Source organism: Lynx rufus, unplaced genomic scaffold (assembly GCF_022079265.1).
Source record: "Lynx rufus isolate CCGP_SWC_20201006 ecotype Redwood Valley unplaced genomic scaffold, mLynRuf1.p SCAF_8, whole genome shotgun sequence".
Classification (NCBI taxonomy): Eukaryota; Metazoa; Chordata; class Mammalia; order Carnivora; family Felidae; genus Lynx; species Lynx rufus.
The window spans coordinates 90579593-90597537 of record NW_025814896.1 but is presented as its reverse complement, the minus strand read 5'-3'; the positions used below and the strand labels follow the sequence as shown (position 1 = coordinate 90597537).

At 51.3% G+C, this 17945-nt stretch overlaps 1 protein-coding gene across 5 annotated transcripts in view; it reads right to left on the bottom strand.

The window, feature by feature from the left end:
- TET3 (tet methylcytosine dioxygenase 3) overlaps positions 1–17945 on the bottom strand; it is a 107209-nt gene that overhangs the window by 78398 nt on the left and 10866 nt on the right. For 3 of the 5 annotated variants that reach the window (XM_047069015.1, XM_047069014.1, XM_047069013.1), the window contains exon 3: positions 11694–11750. The exons of 1 other annotated variant lie outside the window; for it this stretch is intronic. In XM_047069015.1, the coding sequence (XP_046924971.1) occupies positions 11694–11750 (57 nt within the window). Of the gene's footprint in view, positions 1–11693; positions 11751–12063; positions 12103–17945 lie in introns of those variants that run through there. One more of the 5 variants, XM_047069017.1, reaches the window with a different exon arrangement.

Here is a 17945-nt window from a genome sequence, read left to right as displayed (position 1 = left end):
ATATTACTTTTACCTAAAGTCCAAAAGTTTATTTTCCATTTGGGAAAAAAAAGGAGTAATATTACTACTGGTTTCTAGGTCGAACTCCATTCCTTCTCTATTCCCAGGCCTTTACTGTTCTCCATGGAGTCAAGATAAAGGGTAAGAAAATCTATCCCCCAAGGTGTTGCACAGTCTCCCTTGAGTGTAACCCCTGGGCCAAATCATTTCTCTGCTGGCTTCAACAAGTTCAGGCTGAGGTACAGAGGGCTCCCCACCACACCAGACCCAGCTGGACGTGGAGAGGGGAGGTATGCCTTCCCAGTTGGGATCACTGTTGCCCTACACCCTGAGCTCTTGGGGGGAATACAGAAATGGAGTTTCAGTGGAGCACTGGAGAGTGTCCTCAAGAGATGCCCATGCTGTTTTTCCTAGCACTATGAATCCCTCTTTTACCCTACTGTCCTCTCCATCCTAGTGCAGTTTTCACAGCCTCAGGACATCAACTGGGCCATATCTTCCAGAAGTGCATGAAAGAGGGACAGAGCAAGACTTGAACCTGCAGCCTAGGCCAGCTCAGCTAGGCCAGGAGTTTGGGTCAAAGTTCTATCTTCCTCCCCGAACACTTCACTGTCCTTAGCTTCTAGCTTCATCTTCTCTGATGCTAATGCAAGAGGCTTTTCTAAATACTACTAAAACTTCTATACGGGCCCAGGATATGCTCTGATCCCAGGCAGTAAGTTCAAATTGGCTTTGCTTAGGTTAAAAAAAATTTTTTTTTCCTACAGGTCTGGCTGCTAAGCTGGTAAACTATTATTACTAGGTGCCCAGTAATGGAGACAAAGCCCCTGAAAGTAATCAAGTGCATTGTCTGGCCCTGCCATTGTTCCATGTACAGTGATGCTCCCTTGTTGGAAGGAAAGGGAGCCAGGCTGCATCAGGACTTGGTCTTCTCACACTGGGTGTGCCATCAGCATCTCCCCAAGAGCACTAGCACACATGAAATATAAAAACCTGCAGAAAAGGCCAGTAGAACTTAGAGGGAAAAGTCATATTTTTAAATGTGTCTGTGATTTAAAAAAAAAAAAAAGTAGAAAAAATAGAGCGTCTTACAGATCCAGCGGAGAGCCTAAAAAAGCACATACCAAATAAACCTAAGGAAAAGAAGACAACAAAGACCAAAGCAGAAAGTCATCCTTTAGAAAACCAGAAAGCATAAGTGACAGATCTATGTGCTTTTAAATTACATACAACACTTACAAAGCTAAGAAAGAAAAGAGAAAATATACAATGTTAGAAATTAAGAAAGCAAAAAAAAAAAAAATCACACTGAGGGAACTGAAAAGCAACAATTGCATACACATTACGCTATTAAATTTGAAAATATTTCACTTTCATGGAAAACACAAAGTGAACGTTTTATACCAACAGCCATGGCAAGGGGTGGGGGTCACAAAGATGCAAAGACCCACCCTTCAAAAAAGGTACCAGGCTCAGATGGTTTCATCATATCCTTAAGGAATGAAATTACTATTTAAACTGTATTATTTAAATGGTTCTAGAGCACAAAGAGAAAGTTTCACAATCCATTATATGAAGTTGCTATTACTCTAATACCACCATCTGACAATGAAAACACGAAAGGTAAATTATAGGTCAATCTCATTCACAAAAACAAATGCAAAACTCCCACACTGATAAATCAAATCAAACAGCATGCTAAAATAAATACCCCATTACCAAGTATGGATTATTCAAGGAATGTAAAAATTGTGTAATATTAAGAAATGCGTTAACACAATTCATCCTATTAACAGGCAAAGGAGAAATATTTCACCTTCAAACCATGTTCAATATATTTGACGAAATGAAACATCCACTACTAATAGGGGAAAACTTCTTAAAATGGAATGAGAGAGGAGTTGACACAAAGACCTCAAACAATCAGCAATACCACGCTTTATGGGTAACACACTACAGACATTCACATTAGAGTGAAAAGGGAAAAAAAAATCACTAAGGATCACAATGGCCTCTGCTCACTAAATATTTGCCAAATGAATTTAACATGGAAGGACAGTCTTAGGAAAGAGGCAGTAGTCTACTGACAATGGGATCAGCTCTGAAGTCAGACATCTCTGGCCTCAATTTCAGCTCTACCCCCTCGGAAAACCTCAGTCCTCGGTCACACTACTGGCCTGAATCTCAGTTTTCTTATCTGAAAGTTGGAGCTACTACCACCTGCCTCGGAGTTGTCCACAAAACTGAAAACTTTGCCCCATGCACCACACACATGATAAGCACTCAACAGACAGCATTACAGCTAGTTATTAACATAAAGTGGGCAATAATGCAGTAGGACTCCATTTTCATAAACAACACAAAACAAGTAGTTCACTCTTGAACAACTTGAGGTTAGGGGCACTGACCCCCATGCAGCTGAAAATCTGCATATGGCTTCTGACTCCCCAAAAAGTGAACTACTAATAGCCTACTGTGGACAGGAAGCCTTACTGATAACATAAACACTTGATTACCACGTAGTTTATATGTTATATATATGACATACCATGCACTTATAATAAAGCTGGAGAAAACATTATTATGAAAATCATAAGGAGGGGCCCCGGGTGGCTCAGTCGGTTAAGCATCCGAATTCAGCTCAGGTCATGATCTCATGGTTCATGAGTCTGAGCCTCACATTGGGCTCTGTGCTGACAGCACAGAGGATCCTCTGTCCCCCTCTCGCTGCCCCTCCCCCCGCTCATGTGCTCCCTCTCAAAAATAAACATTAAAAAAAAAGAAAATCAGGGGCGCCTGGGTGGCTCAGTCGGTTAAGCGTCCGACTTCAGCTCGGGTCACGATCTCATGGTCCGTGAGTTCGAGCCCCGCGTCGGGCTCTGAGCTGATGGCTCAGGGCCTGGAGCATGCTTCCCATTCTGTGTCTCCCTCTCTCTCTGCCTCTCCCCCGTTCATGCTCTGTCTCTCTCTGTCTCAAAAATAAATAAACGTTAAAAAAAAATTAAAAAAAAAAAAAAAGAAAAAGAAAATCATAAGGAAAACACATTTACAGCACCATGCTGTATTTACTGGGGAAAAAAACAAAGAAGTCCACATATAAGTGGACCCACACAGTTCAAACCCATCTTGTTCAAGGGTCAAGTATGTGCACAAAGTCTGGAGGAACACTAGTTAACAGTGGTTAACTGGGTTGTGAAATTATGGGCAAATTCCCCTCCTGTCTATTTTCTTTCTTTTTTTTTTTTAATTTTTGATGTTTACTTATTTATTTTGAAAGAGAGCACACGTGCGCACACATGCCCATGAGTTGGGGAGAAGCAGAGAAAGAGAGGGAGAGAATTCCAAGCAGGCTCCACGTTCAGTGCAGAGCCTGAGGCAGGGCTTGATCCCATGTCCCATGAGATTATGACCTGGGCCAAAATCAAGGATCGCTTAACCAATTGAACCACCCAGGTGCCCCATGCCTATTTCTATTTTCTAATTTCTCCAAAGAACATGTATTATCTGTGAAACAAAAAAGAGAGAACAAAAAGCCAAACAACGATAACAGATTTTTGGATTTAGCCAAGATTAAGGACTGGCAAGCCTAAAGCCTAAGGTGGAAAAGGAACTAAAGGTGATAGGGGAGTAACACAGGGGAGGGGCTGGCAGGCTTCCTCTGCCCTGGGTCCTATCATCAGGAAACCCACTCGGTTTCAGAAGCACCCACACAGGCATGGAACGATGCTCCTGGCAGAGGACGAGCTGAAGCCCTCCAGGCCCAAGGCCAGCACACCGTGCTGTACCATGCATATCCTGACCTGACTTTGCGCAATGACACAGAAATTCTGGGTGGTGGGAATGGAGTGAAAGTACTCATTTCTTAAGCCAGATGCTGGTTTTACAGGTGTGTTTACCTTGTGAAAATTCACCAAACTGCATACAGCGTGTACCCTTTCATGTGTATGCTATACTTCAATAAATTTTTTTTTCATTAAAAACTGAGAGGAGAATACTCTGTTTCTATCATCTGCCACAGAGTCTCCCTCTTAAATTCTGGTTTTAATAAATATGAACTCATGGATCAGTTTCATGGAACAGAACATTTAATCCAGTATTTTGTCTGACATGTCTCGTCTTAATCTTTCCAGACTCTATTGATTACTACTAAAATTAGCAATGAACAAGAAAAAAATTCTGGGGCAGTATGGGAGACACAAGAAAAGCCAAACAGGATGGGGGCAGTGGCTTTCACCCTGGACACACATTTGAATCACCTGAGGAGTCCTGAAAGATGCTGGTGCCTGGGCTCTACTCCACACTAATCACATCAGACTCTCAGGGGCTGGGGTCCAGGCATTGATACTTCCTTTTTTTAAAGTTCCCCTGATGATTCTAATACTCAGTAGTGCTGAGAAACACTAAACTAGCTGAAGCAGAGGGACTGGACGCTCTCTCAGCAAGTTTAAGCGTGGTCCCTGTTTGTCCTGGTGGAGGCTCTGAGGGGAGTGGGAGCAAGTGTTTAGGGGCTGAAGTGCCCTGGCACCCTCCCAGGTCCTCCTCCACATCCCAGTTCCCCCAGACCTCAGACAGAGACCAGTGGGGAACAATGCCCCCATGTGAAGGAGGCAGCCGCTGAAGAGTGGGGGAGGAGCTTCCCAAGGGTTGGACGGTTGGACACAGAACCCTGGGTTCTGGCCCCCAGCCGAGTGTTCAGAGGGCCCTGGACCACTTGCCAGTACAGCCCCAAGACATGTACCACTGCAACCACACAACCCCAGAGCTAAGCCCTAACTACTACCCAGGGTCCAAATGACACCACTGGGAACCCACAGCTGGAAAACAGGAAACCGAGGAAAAATAACAATTAGAAGAAAGGCCACAGGGCAGAGGTCAGCATATAGCTCAACCATCACATAGGACCTGGCTCTGGGACAAGTGGCAGGGCCAATGAGGAGGGGATGCCCCAGGGCCAACCTGCCCAGAGTTTCCAACACTAACCTCTGGGGCCCCCATATCACCCTCATGTTGCAAGCACCCTACCTAAATGTGTGAGAGGAACACACATGTCTGACCCTAGCAGACAGCTATCTTGGCCCAGCAGACCCACAGCATTTTATAAGTTCCTAGATAAAACCAGGATGTAAGGAGTCCCTGGCCCATACCACACTAAGCAGCCCCCTCAAAGGACCTCTCTTCTCAGTCTAGAACTTAGGGATGAGCTCAAACCACAAAGAGCGAGACTGGAGGTGGGCTGAAGCCATGAACAGTGTTCTAGAATGGAGAACACAGCAGGGGAAGAGAAAGGGATGTGTTGCACCAAGAAGAACAGAATGGGCATCTCTAGGGCACAGCCTCCCCCACTCCACTGAAAATCCATCTCTGTGTGCCCACGAGACCTCAGGGTATAGGGCGACAAAGATTCCACTTGGGAAGGGAGTCTCTCCTCTCTGAATCCAGCAGAGCCTGGTGGTCAGAGGGAGCTCCCTGTACCCAGCCTGAACTTGTTCAAGTCAGCAGAGAAATGATTTGGCCCAGGAAACCTGGGCCTTGTCCCACATTCAAGGACGAAGGTAGAGCAGAGAGTCTGTCTGGGGATGCAGAGAAGACTCTCAGCCCAGCACCATTCCAGGGTCTCTGCCTCTGGCAGAGTTACTAACCTCCCCCCCCCCCCGCCCCCGCCCTAGTTCTTCCACCTTATGCAGAGAAGCCAGCAGGAATCAGGGATGGAAACTTCCTAAGGTATAGGACAGTGGATGGGCAGAAACAGTTCCTTCTGTCTAGCAGGGCTGGGAACCAAGGCCCACAGGCTAAAAGAGCAGAGAAGAACGTTGGGAAGGAGACATGGGTGCATGCTGAAGAAGATGCAAAGCAGGAAAACTCAGTCAACATGGCAGAGAGTTTAGGAGCTCACTGTCAGGGACAAGTTGCAAACCCTTTCAATGTCTTTGTTCCCCTGGCAAAGCCCATGAGGTTAGGATTACATGTGAAAAATGCTTGGAGGCGGGGTTGAGAAATCCAATTACTTAAGCACCAAGGGCATAAGAGTTCCAGGCCACAGAGGTAACCAGGATTTGCTCAGACCCTAATCTTACTGTCCTTAGGATGTTTGCCTCTTAAGGAATATTTCTGTGGCAAGACAGTGTTCCCTATACCTTAGCCCCTGCCCCCGCTTTCCTCTAGGATGAGGCAGCCAGGGTAGTAGGAAATCAATTAAAAAATTTTTTTTGTCTAGCCTTCAGCATCCTAAATGGAGAGGCCAAACATCCTCAGCAGAGAAGTAAAACAAACTTTGCAGAGCATGCAGGGGGGAGATGGGATAAACTAGGAGGGAGAGACCCAAACTCATGCAATCAAAAATGCTGGGATGTCTGTCCTTACAGGAAATCAGGGCAGAATTTGTGATCAGCCCTCAGATGAAAAGGGCTCCACTTCTGGATGACTGGGAGCCACCACATGGAAAAAGCTCAAAAGGCAAGGTGCCTTGCCTGAAGCGATGGACCTTTAGTGTCTCGCAGGGCACGAGTCAGCTCTGGCATCTACAGGAAACCTGGCCTCCCCTTAACCATTCTCTTCCTTCAAGGCATGGAGTACAGGCACACATGCACGCGCACACTCTTGCCCCTTCAGGGGGCTTCACAGGTTCTGACACTTCTCCATCAGAATCTGAGACGTGCAGAGAAGAAAGGGCAAACAGGAAGCATCCTTATCTACAGAAGCTGGAGAGGCAAGTAAATCTTTCGAGGTACTCAGGAAGAATCTCTGGGATAGCAAGATCTTTATTCTTCCAAGAATCCTCCAGATGAACAGTACTGAAAAGAGGGGAAGTCATGTCCAGAAAGGAGTGGGGGGAGAGGGTCAAAACAGAGACCCTCTGCTCTCTCAGAAGCAAAGTTGAGAAGTAATGCAGTTCAGGGTATGGCCCATAAACTGTTTATCACTAGTCCACAACTCCTAAAGCCATCATAGCGATATGAACCTGCCGCAACATGCAAGAGCATGTCCACTGGACACACCCCATCCAGTGGCTCACAGACCAATCCGAATGGTGAACTCCCAAGGTGAGCCATGCCTGGCACAAGCTGCAAACTCCTTGTACAAAGTAGGACCATGTTTCCATTTGCAACATTTTGGGTGTTAAGAAAAAAAGAAAACTGGCACTTTGTGCCACACTGAGTTTGAGGAAAAACTAACTTTGGGTAACCCCTTCATTTCACAAAGAAAATGGAAGTCCAAGGACACTAAGTACCCCCAAGCTAAATGACAGCACCCAGACACCGGAGCAGCGTTGGGAACAGAGAGGAGAAGAAACCAGACAACTGCACTTCTCAGCTTCCTCTTCGCAGCCAGTGGTCTCCATGGGAACCCCAATGCAGGAAGGGCTGCAGGACCCACATACTCCCACTGAGTAGGGGGCAATTCAGGGTTCAAGGCAGAATGTGCAGACACAGTATTTCGATTCTGCTTTACCTGAATCTCAAACCCAACACATCCATACCCAACACTTTCCTTTCAAAACTAAGCTTTCTTCCCAGCTGTTCAATTCCTGACCCCACTACCCTAATAATCTGTAAGCACCAGATCCCGGAAACACTAACTTACTGAAAACAAGGCTGGTGTGTGGATTCTTCCGGCACAGTCCCTTGAGGTCCACCGAACCAGTATGAAAGCAAACATACAGAGCTAGGAGCTAGGCACAGCTCGGGGTGAAGGGGTTGGTCAGCCACGTGCAAGTTCACAGCCCCAAACACAAAGATCAAAAGCCTTTACTACATAAAAAACAAAACTTGCCAATGCTGGTTTTCCCCCTCAGAGTTATGAGTGTTGGTGATTTAGTCAATGTCTCTTGCTTCCAATGATATGGTGAAGATCAAATAATGATTTCTCTCTCTTTTTTTTTTTTTCAGGATCTAGTATTGCACCTAGAACATGGTAAATGCTCATAAACACTGAAAGACAAAGGGAAGAAAAAAGGGAGATAGAGTGAGTGGGGTCACAGTCCTTCCTGGATAGCATGATAATCAATAGATTCTCACCCTCTGAGCCATTCCTGTCCCCTATTTGCCCAAAGGCTTCTTAAACTAACCCCCAAGGAAGTCACCTCCTTCTCAGAAGCTGCACACATGCTGGGAACAAGGGGGAGTCCTCAGCTGACTGCCAGATGCGAGAGTGTGAGAGGAAATGAGGCCAAAAGCCCAAGAGGTCAGGGTGGGAAAAAGAGAACTGGGAGACCCGGAAGCTCAGCCAAACCAAAGCCCCTCCCCATGCTCCCCGCCCCCCACCTCCAGCCAGCCAAACCCCTTGCTAGGGAGGGGACTGGGAGGGGCGGGAGGGGACTTGGCAGGACCACAAAGACCATTTCTAGCAGCTGGAGGGAACCCAGAGCCCAGGCCCCTCCTCAGCAAGCCCAGCAAGAGGGCCACCAGAGCCCTCACTGTGATCCCTGTGCCCTGGCAGGCAGGAAGGCTCTCCCTCCGGCTCACTCACACATCTATCCTGCAATGCCCTCTCCCTTCCCAGGACATTCAAAAGTGGTTGGGGTCACTAAGGAGGTGGGGCTCTGAGACTCTAACTGCAGTCCTTATCACGTGGGGCGGGGGAAGCCCTCACTCTCTCCATTCTCAAACTCCACTCTGAAGTCCTCTGTGCTCCATTCGCTTCCTGCACTCGCCTACTTCTGTATCTCCCCAAGTTCACTGCTGCTTGTAAACTTACCTGGGGGGGGGGGGGTGGGGGGAAGTTTCCACTAGATGCTCACAAGTGGCTGGAGAATAGGAAGAGCAGGCAAGAAAGATCTAGTACGAATCACCCACGGTGTGTGGATCACAAATCCTCAACAAAGGGGGATTTCTGCAGTGGTCCAAAGGAGAGACAGAAGGCAGAGATCCCGGGCATAGTCCCAAAATAGTTTCCAGACATCCTCAGCCAGTTGAGGATTCCCATGGGGCAGAGCGTGGGAGCAGCGTGGGAGCCCGAAAGCAGGGTGGCCTGGAGCTCTCGGCACTGGGCACTCACTCCTGTCCAGGCTGCCAAGAAAGAGGTGGTAGCAACAGTGTGTGCTGTGGCATGTTCCTCGGGATATCATGGGCACACACATAACACACTAGCCAGTTAAATGACAAACTGCGTTTATCAAGCTCAACTCTACGCCTGTGCGAGGCATCACTTACGCACACCCTACATCATGGATGTTCCTGAAACTGGCGGGACTGAACACACAGCAGACGAGCACATTTCCACCTCCTGCTGCATACCATTCACCCATGAAGTTTACCTATCTCGCACCCATACTATGGGAGCACAGACTCTGACATGTGACACCCCCTCGTCCCATGTCCCACAGTCTTGGCCTGAACTCAGAATGAGCTCACACACCAGACACATCTTCCTACACCACGACCTGCTGAGGGAAGAGGATCTGATAAGACTGCCTCATCTGGGTATGTGGGACCTCACCCAACTGGCCACCTAAGAAAACTCCATGTGGGGGAAAGGCAGCACCAGGAAAGGGGCTGGCAGGGGGGTGGTCAGATCTGAGTGCTTTCTGGCAAAGCCCAAGCCGAGCCAAGAGGAGGCTAGGATTCTCAGACAGACGACTCAACAATAAAAACAAGCACAGACACAATCTCAGAACTTTAAAAACCAAGCCAGCTCAGGCCCTGCTCTGAGAAGAGGGAAGGAGGAAGACGTGTTTGAAAGGCTTCCTCTACTTTTGCAAGTAGCCTCTGCCGCATGCCCACAACACCAAAGGTTGAGGTATTAGGCTGGGAGCTTCCAGCAGCACTGCAGGGCCAGCAGAATGCAGGCAGGGAGAAACGGAGAACACACTTGGAAAGAGCTGAAGAGAAGCCATCGCTAGGCAGGAGGGGGGTGCTTTGGGGAGTAAACAAACCTGCCAGCAGTCCTTCCTCCCAGCAGAGAGGGAAGCTCTGGCTGACAAGGCCGGAGACACAGAGGAAGGAGGGAGCTGCCCCCTGCCCTGAGCCCATCTGTCCTCATCCCCTTGTCCTGTTTTCCCCAGGGTGGGGGGAAGAACAGGTGCACTCCATGATCTCTGTGCCCACAGCCCTCAATAGGACACACGGTGATTACAGCTCCCCCAGTCAGCAGTGGGAGGCCAGGGAAGGAAGCGGAGGTGGAACCGGGGGTTCTGCTCCGGAGAAGAGAGCGAGTGAGCTCACAGCTCTCTCCTCCCCACCCACAGCACCGCCAGTATCAACCACCCTCTGCTTGCCTCAGGGGCCGCCCACTACTCCCAGCCTCACCAAGACGTGCCCAGCTCCCCAGGGGAGCTAATGCCACCTGGCTCTTCTTCTTCCCCCAGAACAGGTTTCAGAAGCAAAATTTATGCCCTCCCCTAAGCACTTCCTTGCCTCAAGTTCCTTGGGAGGAGTCCAGGGAACCACCCTGGCTCCTGATCCACCCGGCAGCCTCACCCAGGAGCCCCCATCCCACGTGGGGAAGCAGAGCCCCTCCCTGCCAGCGTCCCCACCCAGGCAGTGAGGCGGCAGGGTGCCACTTCCAGCACCTCCACAGAGCTTCCCACAGCTTTCCCAGGAAGTGGGAGGAGGATTTCCAGGGACCAAAGTCTAAAAGCGTCCAGGGACTACAGCAGCTCGCCTACCTGCTACCCAAGCAACCTGATTCCCCCAGCTCCCCATAGGCTCCATGGGCCAAAGGGGAAAGAAGAGCTGAGCCAGGGGCAGGGACAGGCTCCCTCCCTCCCAGGAGAAGTCCCCTCTGTCCTGCCCCTGCCCAGCACTCCTTCCCCAGCCTCTCTGCTTGGACTTGAGAGGCAGCCACATGAAACTGCCTCCTGCTCAGTTTTCTCCACCCTGGGCCAGCAGAGGATACTGCTGAGTAATCCCAAACACTCAGCGGGTCCCTGGCCCTGAAAAGAGGGGCAAAGCCCAGGGAAACCTACTGATCCTGGTCCTTGCCAATCTGAGAGGAACATCTGTATTCCCTAGTAATGGCTGATACCCCCACCAGATTCTGCCCTGCCCCAAATACCCGAGTCCTGGCCCTCAGGCGATCACATGGAGAAGCTCAATGCCCCCTTCTCTGCTTCCCACGCACCTGGTAACATTCCCTTCCCAGTCCCCCAGACACCAATCTGCACAGAGTAACAGCCGCCCGCCGGATTCCCAGTCATGATATTGCATCAGCCCCCACCCTACCCAAAATATCCTCACCCCCACCACCTCCTCTCATCTCCAGCCATCTCCATGGTGACAGCAGCATGACTAATGACACCCTATCAGCTTCAGACACAGAAGCACAATCCCCCCTCCCCCTGAGCCCCCCCCCCCCCGGGATTTCTGCAGGTTGGATGCTAACCAACCCAGCAGCGCCAGGGACATTCTCGAGAGATTTCCAGAGGCCAGGGTGGGGAGTGGGTTGCATGTCTTAAAAAAAAAAAAAAAAAACAGTTCAACAAACCCAATCCCAACTGCACCCAAACCATCCAGCTGAGAAAGCAAAAAGAATCCAAACAAAACCCACACAGGCCTGAGAATTCATTGGTCGCCCACACCCCCGCCACCCCTCCCCCTCAGCTGCTGCTACACACACAGTGGGAGATTAAGGGATCACCAGAGGAGACCCTTTATTTTTATCCAATCCAGTCAAACACTTCACCCCCACCCCACACACACACACACACACACACGCACGCACGCGTGCGCGCGCGCGCACGCACACACACAAGGTACCTTGACAGCAGCCCCTTGTCCCCACGGCCCGGCTCCTTCACCAGCCTTTATTTCCACCTGCAAAAGAAGCCAGAGAGACTGATGAGCCCGGCTGACACCAGCAAAGAAGCAAAGTCCTTCTGCTGCACACCCCCAGCACCACTGCAGGGGAAGGAGGAGAATGGGAGGGAGGGGGCCTCGGAAAGAAAGGATAGCAGGGACCATCTTCCTGCCTCCAGCTGCCGCCCAGACTCTCGGTGGATCTGCTCATTCGCCTTCCTGTGTTTTTGTTTTCATTTCTCCTCTTTCCACCCTCCAGAGATCCAGGAGGGCACTGCCCCTCCTCCTGCGTCCTGTCTGGCCTCGTCCCTCCCCGCCCTGCCCGCTCTACCTCGGCCGGCCTCCTCTGGTGCATCGGCCGGCGGGCCTCCCATTATCCCCGCCGGAGCACACGGAGGGAGGCACTGCAGAGGAGGCGGCGGCCAGCTGCCGGCTTGGCTCCCCTCCCCGCCGCCGGCGAGGCTTGTGTGGAGGGGGCGGCGCGCTCGCCAGCCAATCCCCGTGGCCCGCCGGGCGGGGGCAGGGCCGCCGGGGGCTGGACCTGCCCAGCCGGGAGGCGGGGGCGCCGCCAAGGGTGCCGCGGAGCTGCGCTGGCTGCTGCCCAGGCCTGCCGCCGCCGCTCCCAGGCCTGCCGGGGATCCCGGGGCACCCCACTTCCTCCCGAGTAGGGGACCCTGAAGGTAATACCCAGGGCGTCTCCTGCATCTCCGGGGTCAGAGATAACAGACTGCGCCTGAGGTCGAGCTGGGGCGGACTGGTGGGATTCCCCCTCCAGCCACTCTCTAAGCCCAGGAACACTAGCACACTGCCTCATCCCAGCGGCAGCCAGGCCGGTGCCAGGTGCTAGGAGAAGAGAGCCGGAGGAGTGACAGCCTCTGCAATATTCCAAGAAGAAGAAGAAAGCCTTGGCACTATGAACCTTTACCCCATTTTTGCAGATGAGGAAACAAGGCAAGGCAAGTAAAGGAACTTACCCAAGGTGACAATAGCTAGAACACAGCAGGGTTGGGACTCCAAGCCAGGTTCATCTGGCTCTAAAGACCAGACTCTTAACCCTTAAAAACAGTCCTGCCTGCTCCTCCCTCCCTCTAACGCCCACCTCAGAAAATAGACTTCTTGAAGCCCACCCACACTGCCTGTGGCTCAGACTCATGGAGTCAGCCTTGCCCTCCCCATACACACCAACACCCACAGCTCACCCTAGATCACTCATCCCTCATGCCTGAACATACCCCACCCCATCCAGACAGCCTCCTCCACCACTACCACCAGTAGGATGTTTCCTCCTCTCTCAGAAAGGTCATGGATCAAGGTGGCCCTCCAGGCCCCAGAGCCTCCCCAGACCTCAGGACTTTCTATCCCCAGAAAAGGCTGAGGAGGGGAGGTGACCCAGACCCAAAAAACTCTGGCCTCCAGTTCCTGAACTCTGAGCCTTTGAAGCCTACAACACCCTGGAGACTAAAAGGGCAGCAGGAGAACAGAATGGGGAGAGCAAAGTCTTACAAACCACTCCTGGATTTAATTTCCTGGGTATCCCTGAGCACACCCTGCTTCACCCTATCTCCTCCCTGTAGCTGAACACCCCAAAGTTTCCACCTCCTGGGAAGGGGACTGCCACAGACTCTGGCGCTCACACATCTGGTTCGGTTCCCAGCTCCATCACGACCTAGCTGCAGCACCTTGGTGGTGTTACTTTACCTGTCTTAGCCTCACTTTGCTCTTCTGTAAAATGGAACTACAAACAGTAGCTAACTCATGCGCAGCCAGGAGGATTCTATGAAGAAATGCAGCTGCTACTTCTTGAGAATCTTACAGATGAAGAAGCTGAGGTCACAGAGGAGAAGTGACTGGTAGGACTAGTTAGGATCTGTGAAAGCCCCTGTTTCAGTGATGTGTTCTGCTATCCGCTCCACCATAGATGCCCAACTGCTGCGCCCTCCACGGGGCCCCAAGGAGATACTCAGAATGGGATGAGCTGCCTTGGGAGAGACAGCAAAGCTGGCCTCTGGTGAGGAGACTCCAAGAGGCACTGCACTGGGGCCTCACCCCTGGGGATAAAGGGCAGCCCTCATGGGCTCCTCCCCAGGGCAGGTAACAAGGTAAAGGCAAGGAGCAGTGTCCTGAGCCATGGCTCAAGATGGAAAACAGCTTCTGCACCCCCTAGCTCTTACCTTGGCCAAGCCAAGTGAAGTTCTTCCTTTATTCTGGTCCCCAGAACCCCTGGCCCGCCCACCCACACCACACACAGTCTGCTGCTGGATAAGAGTGACTAACACTGCTTGGACAGTAACAATTAATACTGTTGCTGCTGCGGCTGCCACAGTTTATCAAGCCCCTGCTACGTCCCAGGCCCTGTGCCAATTACGCTGTAGGAGCATCTCATTGGACTTATTCCACACACAACCTCGTCTTTCACGGAGAAGCAGACTTAGAGATGTTAAGTTACTTGCCCATCAACACACAGCTGGTGGGCAGTGAGCTAGAATTCCAATCTATGCTTTTCTCATTCCAGTTCTTTAATCCCTCTCTCTGCCAATCCTGGGGAAACGCAAAAAGGGATAGGGTCATTTGAACCTAACCACTTCCCTTCAAACTATGGGTCTGAGAATAGTAATGTTTTTCATGCCTCAGAGACTTCTTGAAGCTGCTCCTTGACTCAGTTCCCCTCCCCTTCTCCACACCCCCCCCCCCCGGCCTGGTGCAAGGCTTCATCCAACTGTCACCTCCCTCTGAGGCTTTCCCAGTTCATCTAGCTTCTGTGAGTATGCCCCATTCCTCCAAGGGCCTCACAGCTCAGTGCACAGCCTTTCCTCCAGCACCAGTCACAACCAAGTGCAGTTATTTATTTACACGGCGGTCTTCCCCACGTGGGCGGGGGCCCTGTCTTCCCCACTTTACTAGGCTCTGCACAGAGCTGGAATGTGCTGAGCTGACTTTCTAGGCAAGGAGGGAGGAGAGACAGGGGGTTGGGCACTGAAATGGAGACGCCACTCTCCTGGTTGACCTTCCCTTTGAGGTCCCCAAGGATCAGAGGGACACCTGCTCTCATGGGAGGGCAGGACCTGCTAGAACTAAACTACAGCTGAGTCTCAGCCAGCACATATCTTCCTCACCAGCCTGCAAGAGCCATTTGGGCTGCTTGACCCCCACTCCCACCCCACTGCTAACTCAGTCCTACCCCACCCACAGGTCCTGGCCCACCCCCCAGCAGCCTGCAGATACTCTAGAATAGCCCAGGGTCCCAGAGGCAGTCCACCTGCTCCCATCCCATCTCTGTCCCACACTGGAATGCCAGGGCTCTAGGAGTCACAAAGGTGCATGCTCCCAGCAGAGACACGCGCCATACCCCCACAATACAATCAACTATCTCCCATCTCTATTGGCCTTTCTACATTTTGGTCTTCTCAGGGACTAACCCAGAGGTACTTGGGACCCCTGGGGACTAAGGGTTCCTCCCCACTTTCTATCATGACCCCAGTCCCACTATACTCCCAGCAAGAGGAATGGGACTACAGCCCTCCCCACTGGGGAGAGGCAGATGGATTCACTCTCTCAGAACACACAAATTACCCAATACTGAGAACCTCAGGAACATGGATACCCACAGGCCGGAAACCACACCGATATACAAAGACTAGGGAATGGGGACACATCCAGACATAGATTCAGGAGCCTGTACAGGAACGTCAAACAAACATCAACCTCATTGTAGGGCCCCATACTTGGAACATGATGTATCATCTCTTACTTAATCCTCAAAACAAACCAGGGAAACAGGAGTTATTCATGCCCATTCTAAAGATAAGAAAAATCAGTTTACAGGATGGCCAAGCACCTTGCCTAAGGTCACACAGTGAGAGAATGACTGAGCAGGGCTCTTGCCACCCCTTAACTTGCAGTGATACAGTTGGGGCTGCTCTGTGTAGTTCTATGATTTTCATATCAACTTACCTCTTCTAGAGTTGGCAGGAGGTAGACAGACTTCTCTGGCATAGCTGTGTCCTGAATGAGGTCATTCCCCACAAAGCTTTCCTTTAAAGCTCAGTTCAAGACCCACTTCCTCCAGGAAGCCTTCTAGGGTTACCCCAGTCCTCTGCCAGCTGACAGCACTTCTAATGTTTCTCATTTGACACTTGCTACCGATATTTGTCCCTCTGGGTGTCCTGCCTCCTCAACCAGAATGGTTGGAGTCGTGACTTCCCCAAGCCCCTGAGGGGTTTTGCGCACACTGAAGGCACCTGGAGTCAACTGTGGGGGAGTCACACCCTCGTTTCCTTCCCTCTCCATCACACAAAGGATCCTGCCAAAGAAACCCAATACCCCCTCCACCTTCAGAGCCTATGTTTGAAGTCCCCGGTGTCCACGCATCAATTTCCACCCAAGTAATTGCAGCCCATCACACACATCATCCCCTATATTTGAAACTCTTTGCGGTTGTCATGGGAACTGCCTTTGCCTTCATTCACTGATCAGGCCTCACAATTAGCTTTGGCAGCGGAAGTCTGTGTCAACAGCAATCACAAGGAAGAGGAGGAGGAGATGGAGTGTGCAGTGTGCGGAGGAGAAGGAGAGGAGGAGAAAAGGTGCTTCTGGAGATGCAGCGGAAACAAACTGAACCCATGCACCCAGCAATGTCCGAGGGAATACTATCAGAACCAGCCAACAACCCCACCACAAGTTTCCATACTAACAAACAGAATGCACCTGCCTCCTCCCCCACCCCAGCTAACAGGTAGCAGCTGTAGCTCTGCCCACACCCTGCCCGCCCTCCTAGATGCTTGTGAGAAAGTCTTGCAGTCTACGAGCCGCATCTGCGTTTCCCCACCCCAAATACAACAGCCTTGGGCCACCAAATGTTCCAGGATCCAGGCAAACAACACGGACCTTAAGAGGTGGTTGAGAGGTGGGACAGGAATGCTGAGTGGCTTAGAAACCTGTGGACAGCGCCCGTGGAGACTTCCAAGAGGAATTAACACAAAGCGCGTCTTACCTTTCACCCGGAGGACCTGGGAACACCCTCAGGTGGCCCGTTGCTGTCTGTCCGCAGCCTTCCACACCCTGCCACCAGCCATGAGCATTCAAGAAGCATCTCTACACACCTCAAGCTCAGGGACAATGCTCCCTTCCTCCTGGAAGCCCCCTTGTCCTTCACATATCGCTACACTGAAACTCAGAATCTGTCCCTTCCCCTCCCCACTGAGCCCAAAGGTAAGTAAGGCTCATCTCTGCCTTGGAGGCGTCCCTCTCTTATAGCCCTGACACACCGTACTGTAATTATTTGTTTCCATGCTTGTCTCCCTCCCCAGACTGTGAGCTCATTAAGGACGGAGTAAGCGCTGCCTCCTCTTTACCCGCAGCTGAGGCTCCAAGCGCGCGCGTGCCTTGCGCACAGCCAGTCCCAGGCAATTCTCTGAATCAGGCTGGGAAGGCAACTCGCAGGTCTACAAGTCAAAGCAGAGGACGTCCTGCCCATCCCCCCACCACTGAAAACTGTGGCCGATGCCAGAGAGAGGAATTGCCCTCCCCCTCGCACTGGGGACGCTGTGAGGCCCGGGACCAAGGAAACATTCTGGGAAGGTGCCTCTCCTCCTTGTCCTAGCACTTAGCTCTTCCCAACACCCCACTCCTTACTGGGGCATGAATCCTTACCCTTGAAGAGCAGAGCAATCAATAAAAAGAGAAAAGTTAAGAGCAAGCCGCTCAGGGTCCTTCCCGCACGAATGGCTCAGAAGTGGAACAGAATCTAGTCCAGCGCCTCAGTATTCGTTTTTGACCCGGCACCTCCACACCCTTCCTGAGGCTTCCTCTGGCAGTAATGAGGAGGGGTGGGGGCCTATGGGGCACAGTGCAGTCTGGCACATACCCCCAAATGACTCTGCCCACTAGAATTTCCCTTCCATGTAGAAAATCCAGAATTGCTGCCCGACCAGCAGTGATAGGTACACTACTCTGTCCACGGACTCCCTGACAGGTGTGGGGAGGTAGGGCATACTGCACTTGGCTCTTGTACAGGTCAGAGCCAGCAGTGCAGGAAGATCTTGTGCAACCTGAAGCAAGCAGGCAACCCCCAGACCTGGGGTCACCGAAAGGCCAGCCAGTCACCCTACAATGAGCTGCCTGCCCGCTTTCTTTTCTCCCTCCCTCAAAGACCAATAAAAACTTAGGTTATCAGATTTCTTATGCAAATGACAGGAGACAAGGCCACAGAGGGGT